Raw genomic sequence first — 16,761 nt, 5'->3', positions numbered from 1 at the left:
CATATACTTCGGGTCGTTCCTCCTCCTAGCCTCTCGTATTAGCAGCTCCTTGTTTTGGTAGCGGTGAAAACAGACAATGACAGGTCTGCCTCCAGGGGCCGGTTTGGGGGCCAAAATACGGTGTGCATGATCCAGTTCGGGGGGAGAGGGGAAAATGTCTCTCCCAAAAATGTCTTGCAACAACTGTGAGAAAAACTTAGAGGGATGTGGACCCTCAATCCCTTCCTCCAGGCCAATAAGGCGAGCATTGCAGCGTCTGTTTCTCGACTCAATGTCCGATAGCTTAGCCTTCAGCTTTTCATTAGCGACCCGTAGTGTCTCACAGGTATCCTCCACTTTAGCAAGGCGGTGGTCGAGCGTTTCGGCGCTTTCCTCCAAAGATTCTATGGTTGTCCGATGCCTTCTGTAGTCCGTCCAGCTTTTTATTCACGTCATCAAAAAAGCTGACTTTTAGCTCCGCCAGTAAAGCCAAACAGTGCTCCGCTAGCAGTGCTGTTATGTCGGCTTTGCTAACATTCGCAGGAACGCTAGCAGCCACGCATTCGGTTGTTTTGCCATTCGACTTCACAGGTTTAGGCGACATGACAGGGCATCAAATGTTCCGACGGCTACACCAAATCACCAAGATATTTGCCTCAAAAGATAAGTTAGGTGGGCTCGTTCAAATAACTAAAAGTTGCGGGAGCTAAGGGAAAGTGTGACTACCCCATGCTCGTCAAAACCGGAAGTCTAAAATATATCCAATACCTCTGTTAATTATATTCAATATTACTGGTCATAAAGCTTTAGTATCATGTTGACGTAAAGACAGTGGGATATAATCACAAGCCAATGCCACTAAGGTTGGTGTTGATGTTAACTCTACACCCAGTGTTTCTGTTCCTGACATTGCCACTATGTAGTTTAACTTACGTCTTGATATTTTCACATTTCAAAAAATAAATAACTAAATAGTTTCAGGAGCTGCAGCTGCAGATGATGTGAGGCAGAGACCCAAATGCCGATGACGCAGGAGAACAGTTAACAAAAGACGAGCCATTCAGTAAGGCTGAAACAAAACAAGGAAAGCCAAAAGAACCAGAGGACTTAAACTGGGAAACACTTTATTCATTTAAAAAAACTAAATAAATACAATTTTTAAAAAGCAATAAAACCTGAGTAACAACCAAGAAACTGGAAGATAAGCTGAGACACCAACAAGGGACAAGGGGAGACGGAGATAATATATACACTACGGGTGATTAGGGAAGTGGAAACACATGGGAACACAGCAGGAACAAATTAGGCATAACAAGAAAGGGGAAGCAAAACTGAACACAATGCACGTGAGATGAGGCCTGACAAAATAAAACAGGAAGTTGCAGGAGCACCGAGACTCACCGAGCTTGACACCAAGACGGGGAGACAGAGAGGATGAAACAGAGTCGTCTCCAAAAAATGCACCGTGTACTAGCAGACACTGACGTGATGGCAATCGCCACAGCAGCTCCATCAGATGCTTAAGGATGTTGCTATAAAACTTCATTGATGGCATAGTTTCTTTGTGAAGCAGTTCATGATATAGAACTCCACGAATACTTTAAATATTTCTGAATGCCTCGTCTGAAAATTGCTCAAATGTAGCTAGAAAGCCAGCTTTCATTGCCAGAAATGATTGCTGTTTGTTATCTGTGAAACCACACAATGTTCCAATCTATTCATGTGGAGATGGCTGAGAAGATTACCTTAATTGGGATATCAGCTAAACGTAGATCTGGTTTTTGGTGGGCCAGAACTCTTACAACAAAGTTTGTCAAAGTTTCTCTTCTAGGCTACATATCCCCATTGTACTCACAACTACTTTAATTTTCCATTTTCCGATAAATAAGATTCTAATCAGCCATCAAAATGTGCTCATTTTCTACTGATTGTATGAGTGGCATTATGTTAAATGTTTGCAGTTCTCCAAATCCCAGGTTGGTATCAGACCTCTCCATCTGACTGCCAACACACAGAGCAGTTCCTTTTTTCAAACATTTCTGCAAATGCACAATTAACTAGCAAGCGGGAACAGCAAGCCTTTAATTAAATTACTGAGGGTTTTTTCTTCTTTCACTGAATGTTCAAGAAACAATTTGTTCCCACTTGTGTTTTGTTTTTATCACTTCTGTTAATCCTGATAATATTGTGCTTGTAATTAAGAGATTGATTAAATCTTTGTACAAATGAATCAGAATCAACAGACTTGATGGCCAAGTGCCAATAAATAAATCATATGTTTATCTACTTTGGAGCATGTTTTTAAAGCTAATCCTTATTTCTTTTTAAAGAGCCTTAAGGCAACTGTGTGTGATTTGCTGCTATATAAATAAAATAAATAAATGAATAAAACTGAATTGAATTGAATCAAAAGGTTTTTGGTGACAAATTTCTGTTGTTATGACATCATTGATCAAATTGTTATTATATTTACTCTTCTGACACTGTCACTGCGTCTGCCAGGACTTGTGCAATCAGTAGAAAATTACTGCATTTCTCAAAAATGATTAAGCATTTAACACATCAGAAAATGGAAAACACCAGAATCAGGCTTGGTGCATTGTTTTGGCATTAGACTCTGTACTTGAGTAGATAACGAATCCATGTGCTCCTCCTCTGTGACATCCTAGAAATATACTTAACATAATATTACGTTAATGGCGAAAGAGGCCTGTCGTCTTATGCTCACCACCTGACCTATAAAGCGTCAGTGTCTTTTTAACACGCGATTTAAATTATGTTCTTTGGTGAGGGAAGGGAAAGGCAAAAATGATTTAAGCTGAACAAACACTGAGCCCTCATAGGGACCTATTAATCTGTGCTGAGCGTTTGGGTCAAGGGTGAATACTTGTGTGTGACATAAGAAGCATAATTAAAGCAAAAGTCAGACAGCGAGAGACTCGAGGAAATTAAAGAGATCTTCACTGCTGTGTTTGAATCATCTTTAATAATCCTGTGACACTTCTTCTGTCAGTGGCATTCTGGGCTCAACAAAACAGTCTGCAGGTTCTGTCACTCAGCACGCAGAGCTTCATGGTGTGCACTTGATTTATCCTCTGTGATGCTTGAAAAGCTTCAAAAGCAGGCACACGCTCAGAAAAGAGGATAAATCAAATACTCCGCTTGTAATTTTTGTGCTACAAAAATGTATTCAGCTGCAATTCTACTCAGGTCTGCTGCCTGGTTGAGTAAAGCCTCCACACATCACTCATCCCCAGTCAGACTGGAGCCTTTCAGGGGCGTCTTGTGGGAATGAGCCTTTTGAAATCAAAATTTATAATAAACCATTCTGTTCCGGAAAGGTATCATCCTTTCCTTGCATCCTTTCTTCTCTCTGTTCCCTCCAGCTCATCTGGCTTCCCACGCTGCTAAAAATAACATCTCACACTTATTTTAAGGATCTGGGCCACATATGTGTTTTATAATAGGTTTCAAACAAAATTGTTTGAGCATGGCAGAAGATCAAAATGCATTTTACTGACTTCTTCACAATTGATTTCTTCAAAAGAATTTAATATTTTGAACTATAAAGATACTATTAAGATTTATTATTGTGTCAATTACATTAAAAAACATCTTAACAGAAACATTTTGACATCAAATATATTTTGCATGACGTCCAACCTGCATTGTCAACTTCTTGATCTGCAGTGGTAGCCGTAATGAAACATGAAGGGTAGAGAACTAACCAGAAAAAGCAGTAAGAAGATAAAAAAAAAGATCAAAGACCACAGTGCAGGAAGCGGATATGTAAAGTACAGTTCTTTTGTAGAAAGTTCATAAGAGAGCAGGCGAGCTGGACTCCCCACTGGAAACAGCTGCAGCCAAAGATCCATCAGATTGTGAAGAAACCCAAAACAGCTGGTCTACAAATGCAAGTGTCAAAGTGTCACAGTCCAGAGATAGTAGAGAACGGAGTTACTAGTGCAAGCTGCAAACCTCTTATCAGGAAAAAAAAATCTAAGGCATTTAACAAAGCCAGCCTATATCTCCTCCATTTTCACCAAGTATCTTGAGCAAAGGATTTGACAGCTGATAAATTAAAAGTTTTTCAGACCTGTTTTTGCACAATAAACTAAAAGGGCTTGTTTAATAGAATGAATAGATGTGATAAAAGATTGTTTGTCTGTCACATTTATCACATCATCTTTAATCATAATAACCAATCACCCGTTCACTCATGGTGTGAATGGGTGAATGAGGCAGTTGTGTAAAGCACTTTGAGTGCTCAGAGTAGAAAAGCACTGTATAAGAACCAGTCCATTTACCACAAGGTCCCTGTGTTGATTGGTGCGGGTTCGATTCCAGCATCTGAGTTGCAAAGCAGGTGGGATGGTGGTGGCTAACTATACTAGCAGCCATTAAAAATGCAACAATATAGTATTTTCACAAATTTACCTACCCAGGATGTCCCAAAGGTGCTCGATGGGATTCCTATCAGCTGCTCTAACACTGTTAATGTTCAGACGCTTTGTTTTGCCGTATTTATTTGTATGTACTTGCTGCATTTTTAATGCCTCTTTGTATAGCTAATGCACTTCAACAAAAGACATAAAAAGCATTTTTTAAAAAGAAAAACAACAAAGCCACAGGGATGCCAGAGGAAGTGGTGACGGAGTAGTCCCCCGTTACTGCTGGAGTAGACACAGAGCATGAGATGATCACTGCCTACTCATAACACTATTATTCAGACGGATCATGAGAAACAGCCACAATGGTCCCTATCATATTTCATGACATTGACATTACTGTGAGCAGAGTAACAGTGGAGCATCTCACACACACAGTCTTGTGTTACTCAGGGCCGCAGCAGGCTTTCTATCAGCCTGTGTGTCTCAGTGGGCTCCTCCCCTCCCTGGGATCACCCAACACAGCTGAACCCTCACTACCACTTTTCAACACCTTCTAGCTGAATATATTTCTGTCTCCTTCTGTTCATCCCGTCCCTTTGCTTCTTCTGCTCCCGGCCACCATCTGCCATCTCTGTGTGACATGTGGAGCCCCACCAGCCTGCCCTCAACATCCGTCACTCAGCATCCTTGTTCCTCTCCTTTATCTTCTCTTTTTCTTTGCTTCATATCTTGTCCTTTCTATTTTTCATTTCCTTATATTTATTTCCTTTTTTGTTGTTTCCTTGACATTTTCTTCCTGCATTTGACCATTTTAACCTTTCCTTTTTCTTTTTTTTTTACTTTCTTCTCTTTACTTTATTATATTTGTTTTCCTCTTCTTTTTCGTTTGCTTCCTTTAATTTTTTCAGATGTTATCTTTTATTCACATTACTTTCCATTCTTTATTTTAATCTAATTTATTTTCTCTTTTTTCCTTTCCTTCCCTCTGCTTTAAATTCAGACATGAAAAACCTCTCTTGGGATTACTGCAGGTTGTTTGTCACTTGCTCATCTCATTCAGCTTGTTGATGACAAACTATAAATAGAGTGTGCGGGACTCAGGCGGCCCTCCACTTTTATATATTAACTTCGCATGGCCTATATAAGCTCTAATGAGGTTGGTTTACACAGTTTCTTCTTGTTGCTTCCCCCACTTTGAGAGCATCAGGGAGCAGATGTGGTGCAGAAAGACCAAACTAGCTTTGCTCTCATATATTTGTCAGTCCCTGAGGACAACTGAATGACTTGTCAGTAGCCAGATCTGCGCTTGTGTTCTCACTGGTGTTAGTTTATATCAGTTTGGGTTGAAGGTTTGGGATTTGGAAAAAATACAAAAAGATTTGGGAAGAATCAGGAGCTGTTATAGTCATATTTGTCATCTTTATTCACGAGATAAAAGTGTAAATAAACCTAATGAAGTTCTTTCACAGCCAAACTTAATATTTACACACTAGAATCCAGTCATATAGGCAGGGAAACAAAAAACAACACAAAACTGTCTGGCATATTGTTTAGATAACAAGTCGAAAGGAAAACAAAAAGTACTCCAAGTGAACTCTTTTTCCTGTGAGATGTAATTAATGTTGTTTACTCTGGAAGTGAGTCAACTTTTATCGCTGAATTCTTTCTACTGACTATGACTTGTTTGAGTGTAATTAACAGCACATATCCTGAGTATACAGGATATTTTTTATTAATTTCATTTGGTAGGGCACTGATCTGGATGCTTCTGTTGTTACAATATAGCCTTCTGTGACATTAAAGAGGTCACCTGATTCTATTAGCACAGCACTGTTGTATGTCATTGTTGTAAGGTAAAACTTTGTCACAGGCTGGACTGCAGACTGTGTGGAGGTTGTGATGTGGACCCAAAAGCAGACAACGCAAAGACTGAACGTAACAAAAGGCGAGCCTTTATTGTGACTGATTCAAAACCAAACGAGAAAATAAACTAGGCAAGAGCTGATCATAAAACCTAAACTGGGAAAACTAAGACATGGAAATATTTGGATAACTTGAAGACATGGAAACACAAAGGATGGTTAACAGACAGCCTGAAAGAGGACCAATTACAACTCACACCATAAATCTTAAGAGGAAACACACGGGGCGGATAAGCAAGACGGAGACAAGAATACACGGCTTGACACGAGGCTGGGAGGAGGGAATGCACAAGGGTAACAAGAAAGACTGGGGAGACAAAGGGAGGAGACACAAAGAGTGAAATACAGAAAAATTAAGATGACACAAAAGGAGAGGCGAGAGGACAGGACAGGCTGGAAAAAACATACACAAAGACAGACAGGGGAGACATGGAATAAAACACAAGGAGGGAAACATGTAAACAGAAAAGGGGGATCAGGCACATCGACAACAGAAATAGAAGCAAAACCACGACTAAACTCAGTGCTAAATAACAGAAAACTACAACACTTTAACCTCTGGATGTAATGCAGACTAAATCTTTATTAACGTTGCTGCTTTTTTAACTTGATGCTGGTCTTATTTTCATTGCCATTCAGTGTCTTTCCCATTACACACAAACTTTGTTTTCTTAGTTTGTGGACAGAACACAAGTCTGCTCATTGATAGTTTAACCTTTACTCCTGTCTCAGCATTTTAGACAGATTGTTCTTGACTGGCTCACAGTATTTATGGTTAATATTATAAATTAAACACAAAAAAACTACAGCTGTGAAAATATGTATGTGAAAGTATTTCTGTAGGTTGTCTGAAAGTGTGAGTGTAACGTGTATAACAGCAGTCCTGTCACAATGTTCATCTGTTTCAGGCGTAGGAAATTATTTATACATCAAACTTTTTAATAATTATGGAATGCAAATTGTTTAAAGCAAACATTATTTAAACAGTCGGCAAAAGTTAACTAAGAATTTTGTCTAAATTCTAAATAATGGAGCTAAATTAAGTTTAAGCACAGTCAGCTTTCTTTTGTTTATCTGCTTCAAATGTTAAAGTAATTTTAATGAAATTTAAATTTAAATGTATGCATTAAAAAAACAAACCTATTTATTTAGAAGGTTATTATTTGAATGCACCCATTTCAGGTCCTTTTGTAAAACTAAAAGCTGTCCTTACACCAGTGAATGAATGCTGTGGTCTTTGTTATTGTCATTTATTTCTGTCTGTAACAGACAGATCCCCCATCCTACTACAACACTTGACACAATTTCACTGTACAGCTGGGTCTTTTACCTCAGCTGTTTTCTGGTTTAGAAAGTAGAATCACATAATCAACAGCTGCATGTTTTAACTATTAGGTAACTATTTGTATACAGTATGTCATTGTCACCACTGCATTTTCTCCCCCTTATTTGGCTCTGAATATCAGGGGCAGTCTTTGCAGAGATGCCCAGAGCACCTCCAGCTCATTCAGGGAGACTAGTTCCCAAACCAAACAAGAGGTATAATCTCTCCAGCATGTCAGGGGTCTGCTCTGTGGACTCTTCCTGGTAGGACATGCCCCTGAATGTCTCACCTGGGTGACGATGAGGGGGCACTTGTCAGATGCTCAGACCACATCAACTAGCTCCTTTCGATGTGGAGCAGGAACAGCTCTACCCTGAGCTCCTCCCAAATGACTGAACTCATCCTCTCGGATGAGGAGGAAGTTCATTTTCACTGCTTGCACCTAAGACCTCATGTGACCATAGGTCATCAATAGCTGTCTGCCACACCACTGACACTCTACCGTTCCTGTCTGTCAGTTTCGGCTCCACTCTCACTTCACTCATGAACAAGACCCAGATAATCCCAAACTCCTCCATTTGGGCCATCAACTCCTCCCAGAGTGGGCAAGCCAGCCTTTTTCAACCACTCTGCAAATCATCCTAGTGCACGCTGGATGTCACCTCTTGATGAGGTCAGAAGAACCACAAGTCTGATCCTGCCAGAGACCATCTGCCACTTTGCTGCAACTGGACATGTATGAACAGAATCAGTGACAAAAGGAGCCCTGGTGAACTCCAACTCTCACCAAAAACAGGTCTGACGTACTGCCAGCAATGAAAACCAAGCTGTCACTATAGATGGACAAGGACCAAATGGCCCATAATAATTGGCTATTCATCTCAATTTAACCCTAACCCCTTCCTGAAGAAGTTGGCCACAATCCCAGTCGATCAATTCAGAGACACTGTCCTCAGCCTCCAAGCGAAGTTACAGAGTGTTAAGTAAGACAGCCCTGCAACATCTAGGACCTTAAGCATAGTTTATGGTCCTGCAAACGCGTCCATCTAACATACATTCGCATTTGGACAGGGGGGGAGGTTTTCAGCCACCCTAGACATGCTCCCATGTAGTCTTCCAAAGTACTAAGTGCGTGTTGCTGGAAGCAGATAACCTGTGCATCTGCCAAATGCTACATTCAGGGGCATGTCCTACCAGGAAGAGTCCACAGGGCCTACTTGGTTAAAACAGCAGATTTCAACAGGAATGGGAGGAGGACAAAAGAAATTTCAAAGATCAACATATGCTGTTTTAGACCAGCAACTGGTCCACAGGCCGGTTGTACCACATACTTTGCATGACTCAGATGCAGGCAGATGATCCATTCTCCGTCTGCCAGCAGGCTGAGTAATAATACCTCTGCTGGGCCACAAATTCCACTCCAAGGGACTCACTGTGAATTTTTACTGCAGTCCTAAGCTGGATAGGACTACTTTTTCATCTCGATGGCTCTCTTCACCACCAGTGTACATCTGAACCTTCTGGTTCTGGGGTTAATACCATGACATCTTACAGCCACAGTTCTACACGCACTAGCTCAGGCTCCTTCCCACCAGAGAGGTGACCTTCCATGTTCCTAAAGCCAGAGTTGTCAGCTAGGGACTGGAACACCAGCACCTCCTCTCCAAAGCCTTCAGTGCTATGATCGACTGTGCACCAAGTGCTAGCATCAAATGCCTAAAGCACCACCTGCGAGCGGTGAGCCAACAGAAGGGTGGGCCCACGTAATGCTTTGGCCTAAGGCCCAGCCACCAGGGCAGGCTCCAGACTGCCAAATCTACAAACTTGGTCACATCAAGGAACTGAAGCACTAATATTTCTTGAATTGTAGTCACTATGAAGATTTCTTCAGCCACATTTTTAAGTACTGCTGTGGCTTCATAGTGTAGTGGTTTTATACATTTAAACAAATCCCTTGGAGGTTGCAGGAGGAAGAGCATCCAGTGTAAAAATCAGCCAAATTAAATATGCAGACCTACCCACTGTGAAAAATCCTTGTGAATAGGGGAGCGTTTGTTTATTGTGGTTTGGAGGAAGAGTACAGAACATTACTGACATGTTTAGTGTTAAAAAGCAGCTCAACTGTTAGAATATGTTCGTCCTAAGAGACGTTGTGTTAATGCAGCTACAGGTGAAAAAAGCAAGGTGTATTTGACATATGCTCATCTTACTGAGGAAATATTGTTGTATGTTAAAGCTGTATTTTATTGTAGTTGGTACTGCTAAATGTGCTATATTAAAGGCCAAGTTGTATAAATGTATCGTCTGATTTTCTTGTCTAACCATTAAAAATAAATAATGAAAAAAACATAATTTTTATGCAGGAATTCAATCACTCATTTGATCTAAAGCAAACATACTAAACTGTGGTTAACATGAGTGAATTAAGACATTTCTACTCAAAATAATTGAGATAAAATTACCACTTTAATCATTTTCACAAACATTAAGCGTACTAGAAAAAATATATCTGGATTTAGACGATTTTCTGTTGTGCGTGTGAATAAAAATTCCAGCTCAGCTTTTCCATTGTACATGTAAGTCATGCAATATTTTTACCAGTAAATATGTTGTTTTTATTGTCTTCAGCTATGGAGGAGCTGGATGGAGATGAGGTCAGAGTTTCCTCCAGGGGACGCTTTGCTGAGAGAGACATCGTCCAGGTGCACTGTATAAGATATATCCACTCTTATTTGGTGTTTATCAGTATAAAACTATGTAGAATTCTTTTTTATCAACTGTCCAGGATAAAACCCAAATCAAAACTCAATCAAATTTATTTAACCTTCTTACCAGCAAAACATTCTAGTGATGTCAACAAATGTATAGATGTTTATGAGAAAAACACTCTTTGCATGTTTGATCTGTCTCGAGTAAACGCGTTTCTGATAAGTTTATTGTCTCATTCACCGGTTTTAAAGTCATATTGTATATACCATGATATTCATTTGTAAATTAAGGTCAGAAAGGAGGATGAGACTGGTGATGATCACTGGCAATTTGTTAGCCAACAATCTCAGCTTTTTCTTTCATTTATGCTCACAATCAGAGCTGTTTGCCTGAATATTAAAGACATTTCCTTTCACTGACATAAGAAAGATCCAAGACCAGAATATTATTATTTATTGTTCAATATGAGCATCATCGACTAGAATAGGATATAGAGTATAAATGGACTGGTTCTTATCTAGTACTTTTCTGCTTACCTGATGCATGAGAGAGTAACTTGAATGCACCCGACATGGGGTTAGTATCTTGCCCAATGATATTTGGCTTGCAGACCAACCTTCTGATTAGTAGATGACCCGCTGTGAGCTCCAACCACCCCCAGTGTAGGACAGGAAATAAGGAAAAACAGAATAGTTTTCCTTTGAGTGCGTTTCAGTTGAAGTGGAAAAAGCCTGTGAGGCATAAGTCGTCAGTAACAACGATGATGACTTACATCCTAGCTCCACACTATCAAAATATATGATTTTTGAAAACTGTTGAAAAAATGTTTATGTCTTGACAACTAGGGCAAAAACCCCAACATTTTCAGATACATGAAAATTTACTTACAGTTTATGATTTACTGTGTGATTTTTGGCAGGTCATTTTTTGTGAATATTTCAATCTTAGAGCAAAAAAATGTTACCAACGATAATCTGAAGCCTCACAGTTTGAGCTTGATGTACTGTTATGTCAATACATCTGCAACATTAAAAGTAATAACTCCTCAACTGTATGAAAGCGTATTAGCAGCACCTTAGATGCTGAAGGAACCTACAAACACCAAATGAACTGAACAGTCACTTTTGCCTCCGATCCAGTTTGTTCCTTTCCGGGACTACATCGACCGGTCAGGGAACCAGGTCCTGAGCATGGCCCGACTGGCTAAGGATGTCCTGGCAGAGATCCCTGACCAGCTGCTGTCATTCATGAAGAGTCGGGGGATTGAACCCCGCCCCCCCCTGCCCGTCACCTCCGACTCCCCCTCAGTGTCCACCACAACTGCAACCAATACGTCTACGACCAAGCACTGCAACCCTCACCCCTGAGAGAAGGACAGCAGGCAGAGTGGATCAAGCTGTTTGGGCAAAGGGAAGTGTGTGTGTGCATGTGTGTGTGTAGGTGTGTTCTGGGGTTTTCAAGGTTATCTGACAGAAACCAAATCAGTAAACTGAACCTAAGAATTCCTTCTGAAAGCACTGACTACGAGGATTCCTCTGCAAGACATGTACAAGAAGCATAGAGAATAGATTTTTAAATCTTTTTTTATGTTTCTGATTTTTTGTCAACATCTGTCACAAACACTCTCCAGGTATAACACACGATTCTGCACAGACACACGGGCTCCATTCAAATCTATTGTTTCCTTTGTGTGTTGTAATCCACTATGGACGCTTTATTGACCTTTCTTGCAAAGGTGGGAAGTCAAAAGATTCTACTACTGGTCTTGTTCACAGTCTGCCGTAATAGAATAATAAATGCTGTAGCAGCCATCTAAACTGATTTCTATCAGCTGTGAAGAAAGACAGCTCTGAGGGTGATATCCTGTCCTTATTTGCTTATTCTCAGGGTGTTTCAGTGGCTATTAAATCATGTCTTGGTTCTTGCAACTGAGGCCCAAGGAACACTGGCTCTTTTCTTAAAATTATATGCTGTCTATTACTGTAGAAAATGAAACTTTTGTTTTAGTTTACTTTAGCAAAGGCATGGAAATTGCTCTCCTTTTCAAAGACACTGTTAGAAGACAGGGCAAGTTTAAAGTTAAAATCCCCCATGGACATGAAGAGAGTTGCTTGTGAGCACCTCCTGAAAGGAGTAAACATACAAGGGTATGAAACCAGCCATCCCCTGCTCCTCTGCACCTGCAGCCGCTGTACAATTTGAACATATGGAAGGGCAGATCATTTCAGCCCTGGTTAAAAAGTCGAACATAGCCGTGTCTGTGAGCTCTGTCACCAGTCTTCTTCTAAACTGTAAATCTCCTGGCTGTGGCTGTCATTTGGGATGAATCATGCATGAGGAAGGTGCCTCTGGTTCTGAAACTGTCTGCAGCTTGTACCTATTTAAAATGAAAAGGGTTTCCCATTGCAGATTTTACAGGCCAGAAAACTTCAAATGTAGCAAAGAAAATGTGTGGGAAGAGTGGGAAACACCAAGAAGAAGAAATCGAATGTGAGGTTTGGTACTTAGTGCTGCATTGTTCAGTTTGCAAACTTTATCTTCATCATGCATGCCGAATTCTTGTTTTTTTTTCTTCTCATATCCTGTATTTTTATTTTCCTTGCTTTTGTTGTGTGCATGAATGATTTAAGCAAAAGAGAGCAAGTGCTTGAACAGAAAACCTAAATCTTTCATTGGCAGTCCCAAAGAGCCCAACACACTGCAGCTTACAAGTACACAGACAAAACAAATGCAAGAATAAAGCAGGAAAAACCAGCTGCTGTGTGGCCAAGAAATAGGATAAAATGCAACAAACATTAATCATTATTAAAATATTATTATTCATCAATTCACTTTTCTCATGCCTTTTATGCTCCTGTCTCTGTAAGAGCCCTCTATCCCTGAAATTCAGTCTTCTCACTGGCCATCCTCTGGAAAGTGACGGAAACCACCCAGTGCTTGAGAGCAGTGCTCGAATTTTGTAGGTGTGACCACAGAAAGAAATCTGTGGTGAACTGATGTCAGCTCATTGCAAAAGAAACATTTCCAAGTTCCTTCAAAGCTTTGGGAACTGAACTCTGTTGTCTCGGTTAACCCCCCATGTAGCCACCACCATCAGTTTTTGAAGCCGGAAGTGACCATATTTAGATAAGAGGGACAAGTTTTAACTTACCAGCTAATGCTAGCAAGCTAATGCTAGCTAGGTTGAGCAAGGTGCATCGATAACATGAATCAACAAAGACAGCACCGGTTTAGCAGTGACTCAAGCTCCCTGTAGATGACACACCTATTAACCAAATCACTTTAAGTATTTTCAAAAGGTTGAATTAAAAAAAAAGATGTACTACCATAGCTTTTATGAAGCGAATCCTATTCATTCAATCCTGTTTTTTTTCTACTATACTTTTTAATGGTGTCGAGACAGGCATTTGATTGTAAGCCCAACAAGGGACAATTGTTGAAAATTAGCAATAGCTATAAACTTATGTGCGTTACATCTGTTTCATGTTTTGTACTTGGACTATGTTAAACTGCACTGTCCCTTTTAAATAAATAGATTAACATGGCAGACAGTGAGGTTAGACTTGCTTTTGAAGCCAGCCTCAAGTGATTCATGAAACTGCAGTTTTGGCACTTCAGTCCTGGCTTGATTTTGTTAACCCCATTGTTTCTGTTTCCGGTGTGTTTAGTTTGCAGTTCAAAGACAGGCTACACGTGAATGTTGCTAGTAAAAAGGTGCACAGTGCTAGAATTACAAACAAATAGTTTGTTAGGACTTCTGTCCTGAAACTCCAGCATATTGAAGGAAAGAGGATCTGCCACTGCATTAGAAACACTTGATCAAACTTGGTATATCACTAGCTAAGAAGTGGAGAGACGTAATGAGACAAGATGAGGTCAAATTAAATAAGATATAAGAGAAAAGTATTTGATTTTGTGCAGTGTGGGTTCTGTCCAGTAGCATATTTGTATTAGGATGTGTTTTTAATTATTACAATGGATTTCTGTATTTATTGTATATGTTGTAAAATGGCTCCATTTCATTGGTGTTTATTTTGTCCATTTTCATCTATATTCTAACATTTTAGCCTTCTGAGTTTTTGCAACGACACTATTTTTGCTGTTAGGTGGGCTCTTTTTTTGGTACCACTCCATAAAACAAATACTGTGAAGTTTCATCAATTTTCTTTTGTCTCTGACTTTTTTATGTAGGGTTAGCAACAGTTTTAGAATGTTCAACCTGGCTGTGTCACGAAAACAGAAACAATAATAACAACAACGAATGGATTATATGATATGTATCTGGATTACTGAGTATTTGTCACATTGTATCAGAAGGGAAATTGACATGTGGCCTTATTTCTGTCATAATCCTGCAAGTAAGTGTGAGGGAGGACTCTATTTTTATATGACAACACCAGGAAATATGTTATTTTGCATGCTTATATGGCTGTTATGCTGCTAATGATTGTACTATCTGTATTCATATCTGAAAAAGATTTCAGACAACATTCCTCTGTGTGTTTACTTGTGTACTGTGCAGAATCAATCCTTCTATTTCTGACTGCCAGCCTAATAATCCAGCACATAACAGATATATGAAAAGTAGGGTAGATTTGTATCAAACAACGTTTAAAACATGCATGTTTGTGTTATGACTATATGTAAACAAACCCAAAGTCACATAACCTGTTGGATATTTTTGTATGAAGCATGCTGAGCTTTCTACACAGTGTGTACAGGATGAGGTTATTATATACTGCTCACCAGTTCCATTTGTTATGTAGAAGCTGTGTGTAAATATGTTAAAGTGTTGTACAGAATATTTTGTGAAGTCTTCCTTCTTTCCATTTTTTCACTCTGTTCCAAATATTTCTTTTATTTTTGTTTCCACTTGTGTTGGTCAAAGTTTTTAATTTTGTCACTGTTTTCTAGCTTTTGCTTAAAAACCAAATAAAGATATTATTGAAGGCTGAACTGTAATCTTGCTCACTGTTTTACAGTAATTGCTGTGTTAAACTTCACTTACATCGCCTTTGTTTGTTTGTATTTTTAACTCAAAGATAAATTAGACCAACATCTTTTTTTTTCAAGCAATGATGAAAAATTGTTATTATTTATATATTTGTAAAGGGGCCAAATTATTTCAAATTTATGTACATTTTATACTTATAATCTGCATATTGTATCTATTTTCAAATTATTAAACTTTATGTAACTATATTTTGATTAGCCTCTTTTAGTTATCAGCTGAAGACAGAAGAAAAGTAAAGGGGGAGGTGTATTTGGAGTCAGTGAGACAGAAAAAAGGGCGGGAGTTTGGAGATGTGAGTAGTCACTTTAAAAAGTAAAGACTATGACTAGTAAAGGGAGAGAGCTGGGTGATATGAAGGAGAGAAGGAAGACAGATATATTGTGTGTGCGGGAGAAGGGAAGTAGAGCCAGGAGCATTGGACGTGGATTCAAACTCTATTACTACAGTGCAGATAGGAAATGAAATGGAGAACGGGGAATCTTGAAGGAGTGCTATGGAGTTGAATGTCAGACAGGATCATGAACTTGAAGCTGGAAACTAATGGGCGGATGTCAGAAATTGTCTAGGAAATCATGAAATCATGAAGAAGAAGTGAGTGAATGCAGTGGCAAGGATTAAATGGAGGAAGTGAAGAAGGAAGAATGCTTTGCAGAGTTTAGTGGTGAGTTAAAACAGGCTCAGGAAGGTAGGGAAGAATATTCAGATGACTGGGAAAGTACAGCTAAAGTGGTGAGAGAAACTGCCCAAAAGCGGCACGTGTTTCCTCTGAGCATAAGAAAGAGGACAAAGAGATGGTGGTGATGCATCATTTGCTAGGCAGAGAGATGAAGTTAGAAAGGATGTGCAGCAGGTTAGAGTGATTAAGCATGGAGACAGAAATATAATAAGAGTGTGCTGAGAATATGGGAGGAGTGCCTTGAATAGAGAAATTGAGAGAGAAGAGGACAAATGTCAGACAGTTAGTGAATTAGGAAGTGCAGAGGATTAGTAACGAAGATTAGAGTGGAAGGGTGCCGATGATATACCTGTGGAGGAATGAAGAAGGCAACGGACTTTAAGCTACGGAAAAAAGTTTTTGAAGCTAAATGCGAAGAAGACAAGTTACAGTAAGTGAGCAGCACTATGGCAAGAGTGAAAGGGAACGTTTACTAGACAGTAGTGAGACCGGCTATGTGTGGTTTGGAGATGGTGAAGGTGAAGCTGGAGGAGGCAGCACTGAGGATGCTAAGATTTTCAGTGGGAGTGACCAGACCAAGAGTATAGAGAAGGACGGCTCAGGTAGAGTGTTTTGGAAAGGTAAATGGTAAATGGCCTGTATTTATATAGCACTTTACTTAGTCCCTATGGACCCCAAAGCGCTTTACACATCCAGTCATCCACACATTCACACACTGGTGATGGCAGCTACATTGTAGCCACAGC

General features: G+C 39.7%; 1 protein-coding gene across 6 annotated transcripts in view; it reads left to right on the top strand.

Moving 5' to 3' along the window:
* The window catches only part of LOC309706770 (copine-9-like), a 186,982-nt gene extending 171,576 nt beyond the window's left edge, over positions 1-15,406 (top strand). For all 6 annotated transcript variants that reach the window (XM_082533603.1, XM_082533598.1, XM_082533602.1 and 3 more), the window contains 2 exons: positions 10,245-10,318; positions 11,465-15,406. In XM_082533603.1, the coding sequence (XP_082389729.1) occupies positions 10,245-10,318; positions 11,465-11,692 (302 nt within the window). In that variant the 3' untranslated portion in view covers positions 11,693-15,406. The remainder of the gene's footprint in view (positions 1-10,244; positions 10,319-11,464) is intronic.
* Positions 15,407-16,761: the final 1,355 nt, after the last annotated feature.

Source organism: Aulonocara stuartgranti (assembly GCF_965226115.1).
Source record: "Aulonocara stuartgranti genome assembly, chromosome: 5".
Taxonomy (NCBI): domain Eukaryota; kingdom Metazoa; phylum Chordata; class Actinopteri; order Cichliformes; family Cichlidae; genus Aulonocara; species Aulonocara stuartgranti.
The sequence above is the reverse complement of the archived record's forward strand: the minus strand, read 5'-3'. Positions and strand labels throughout refer to the sequence as shown.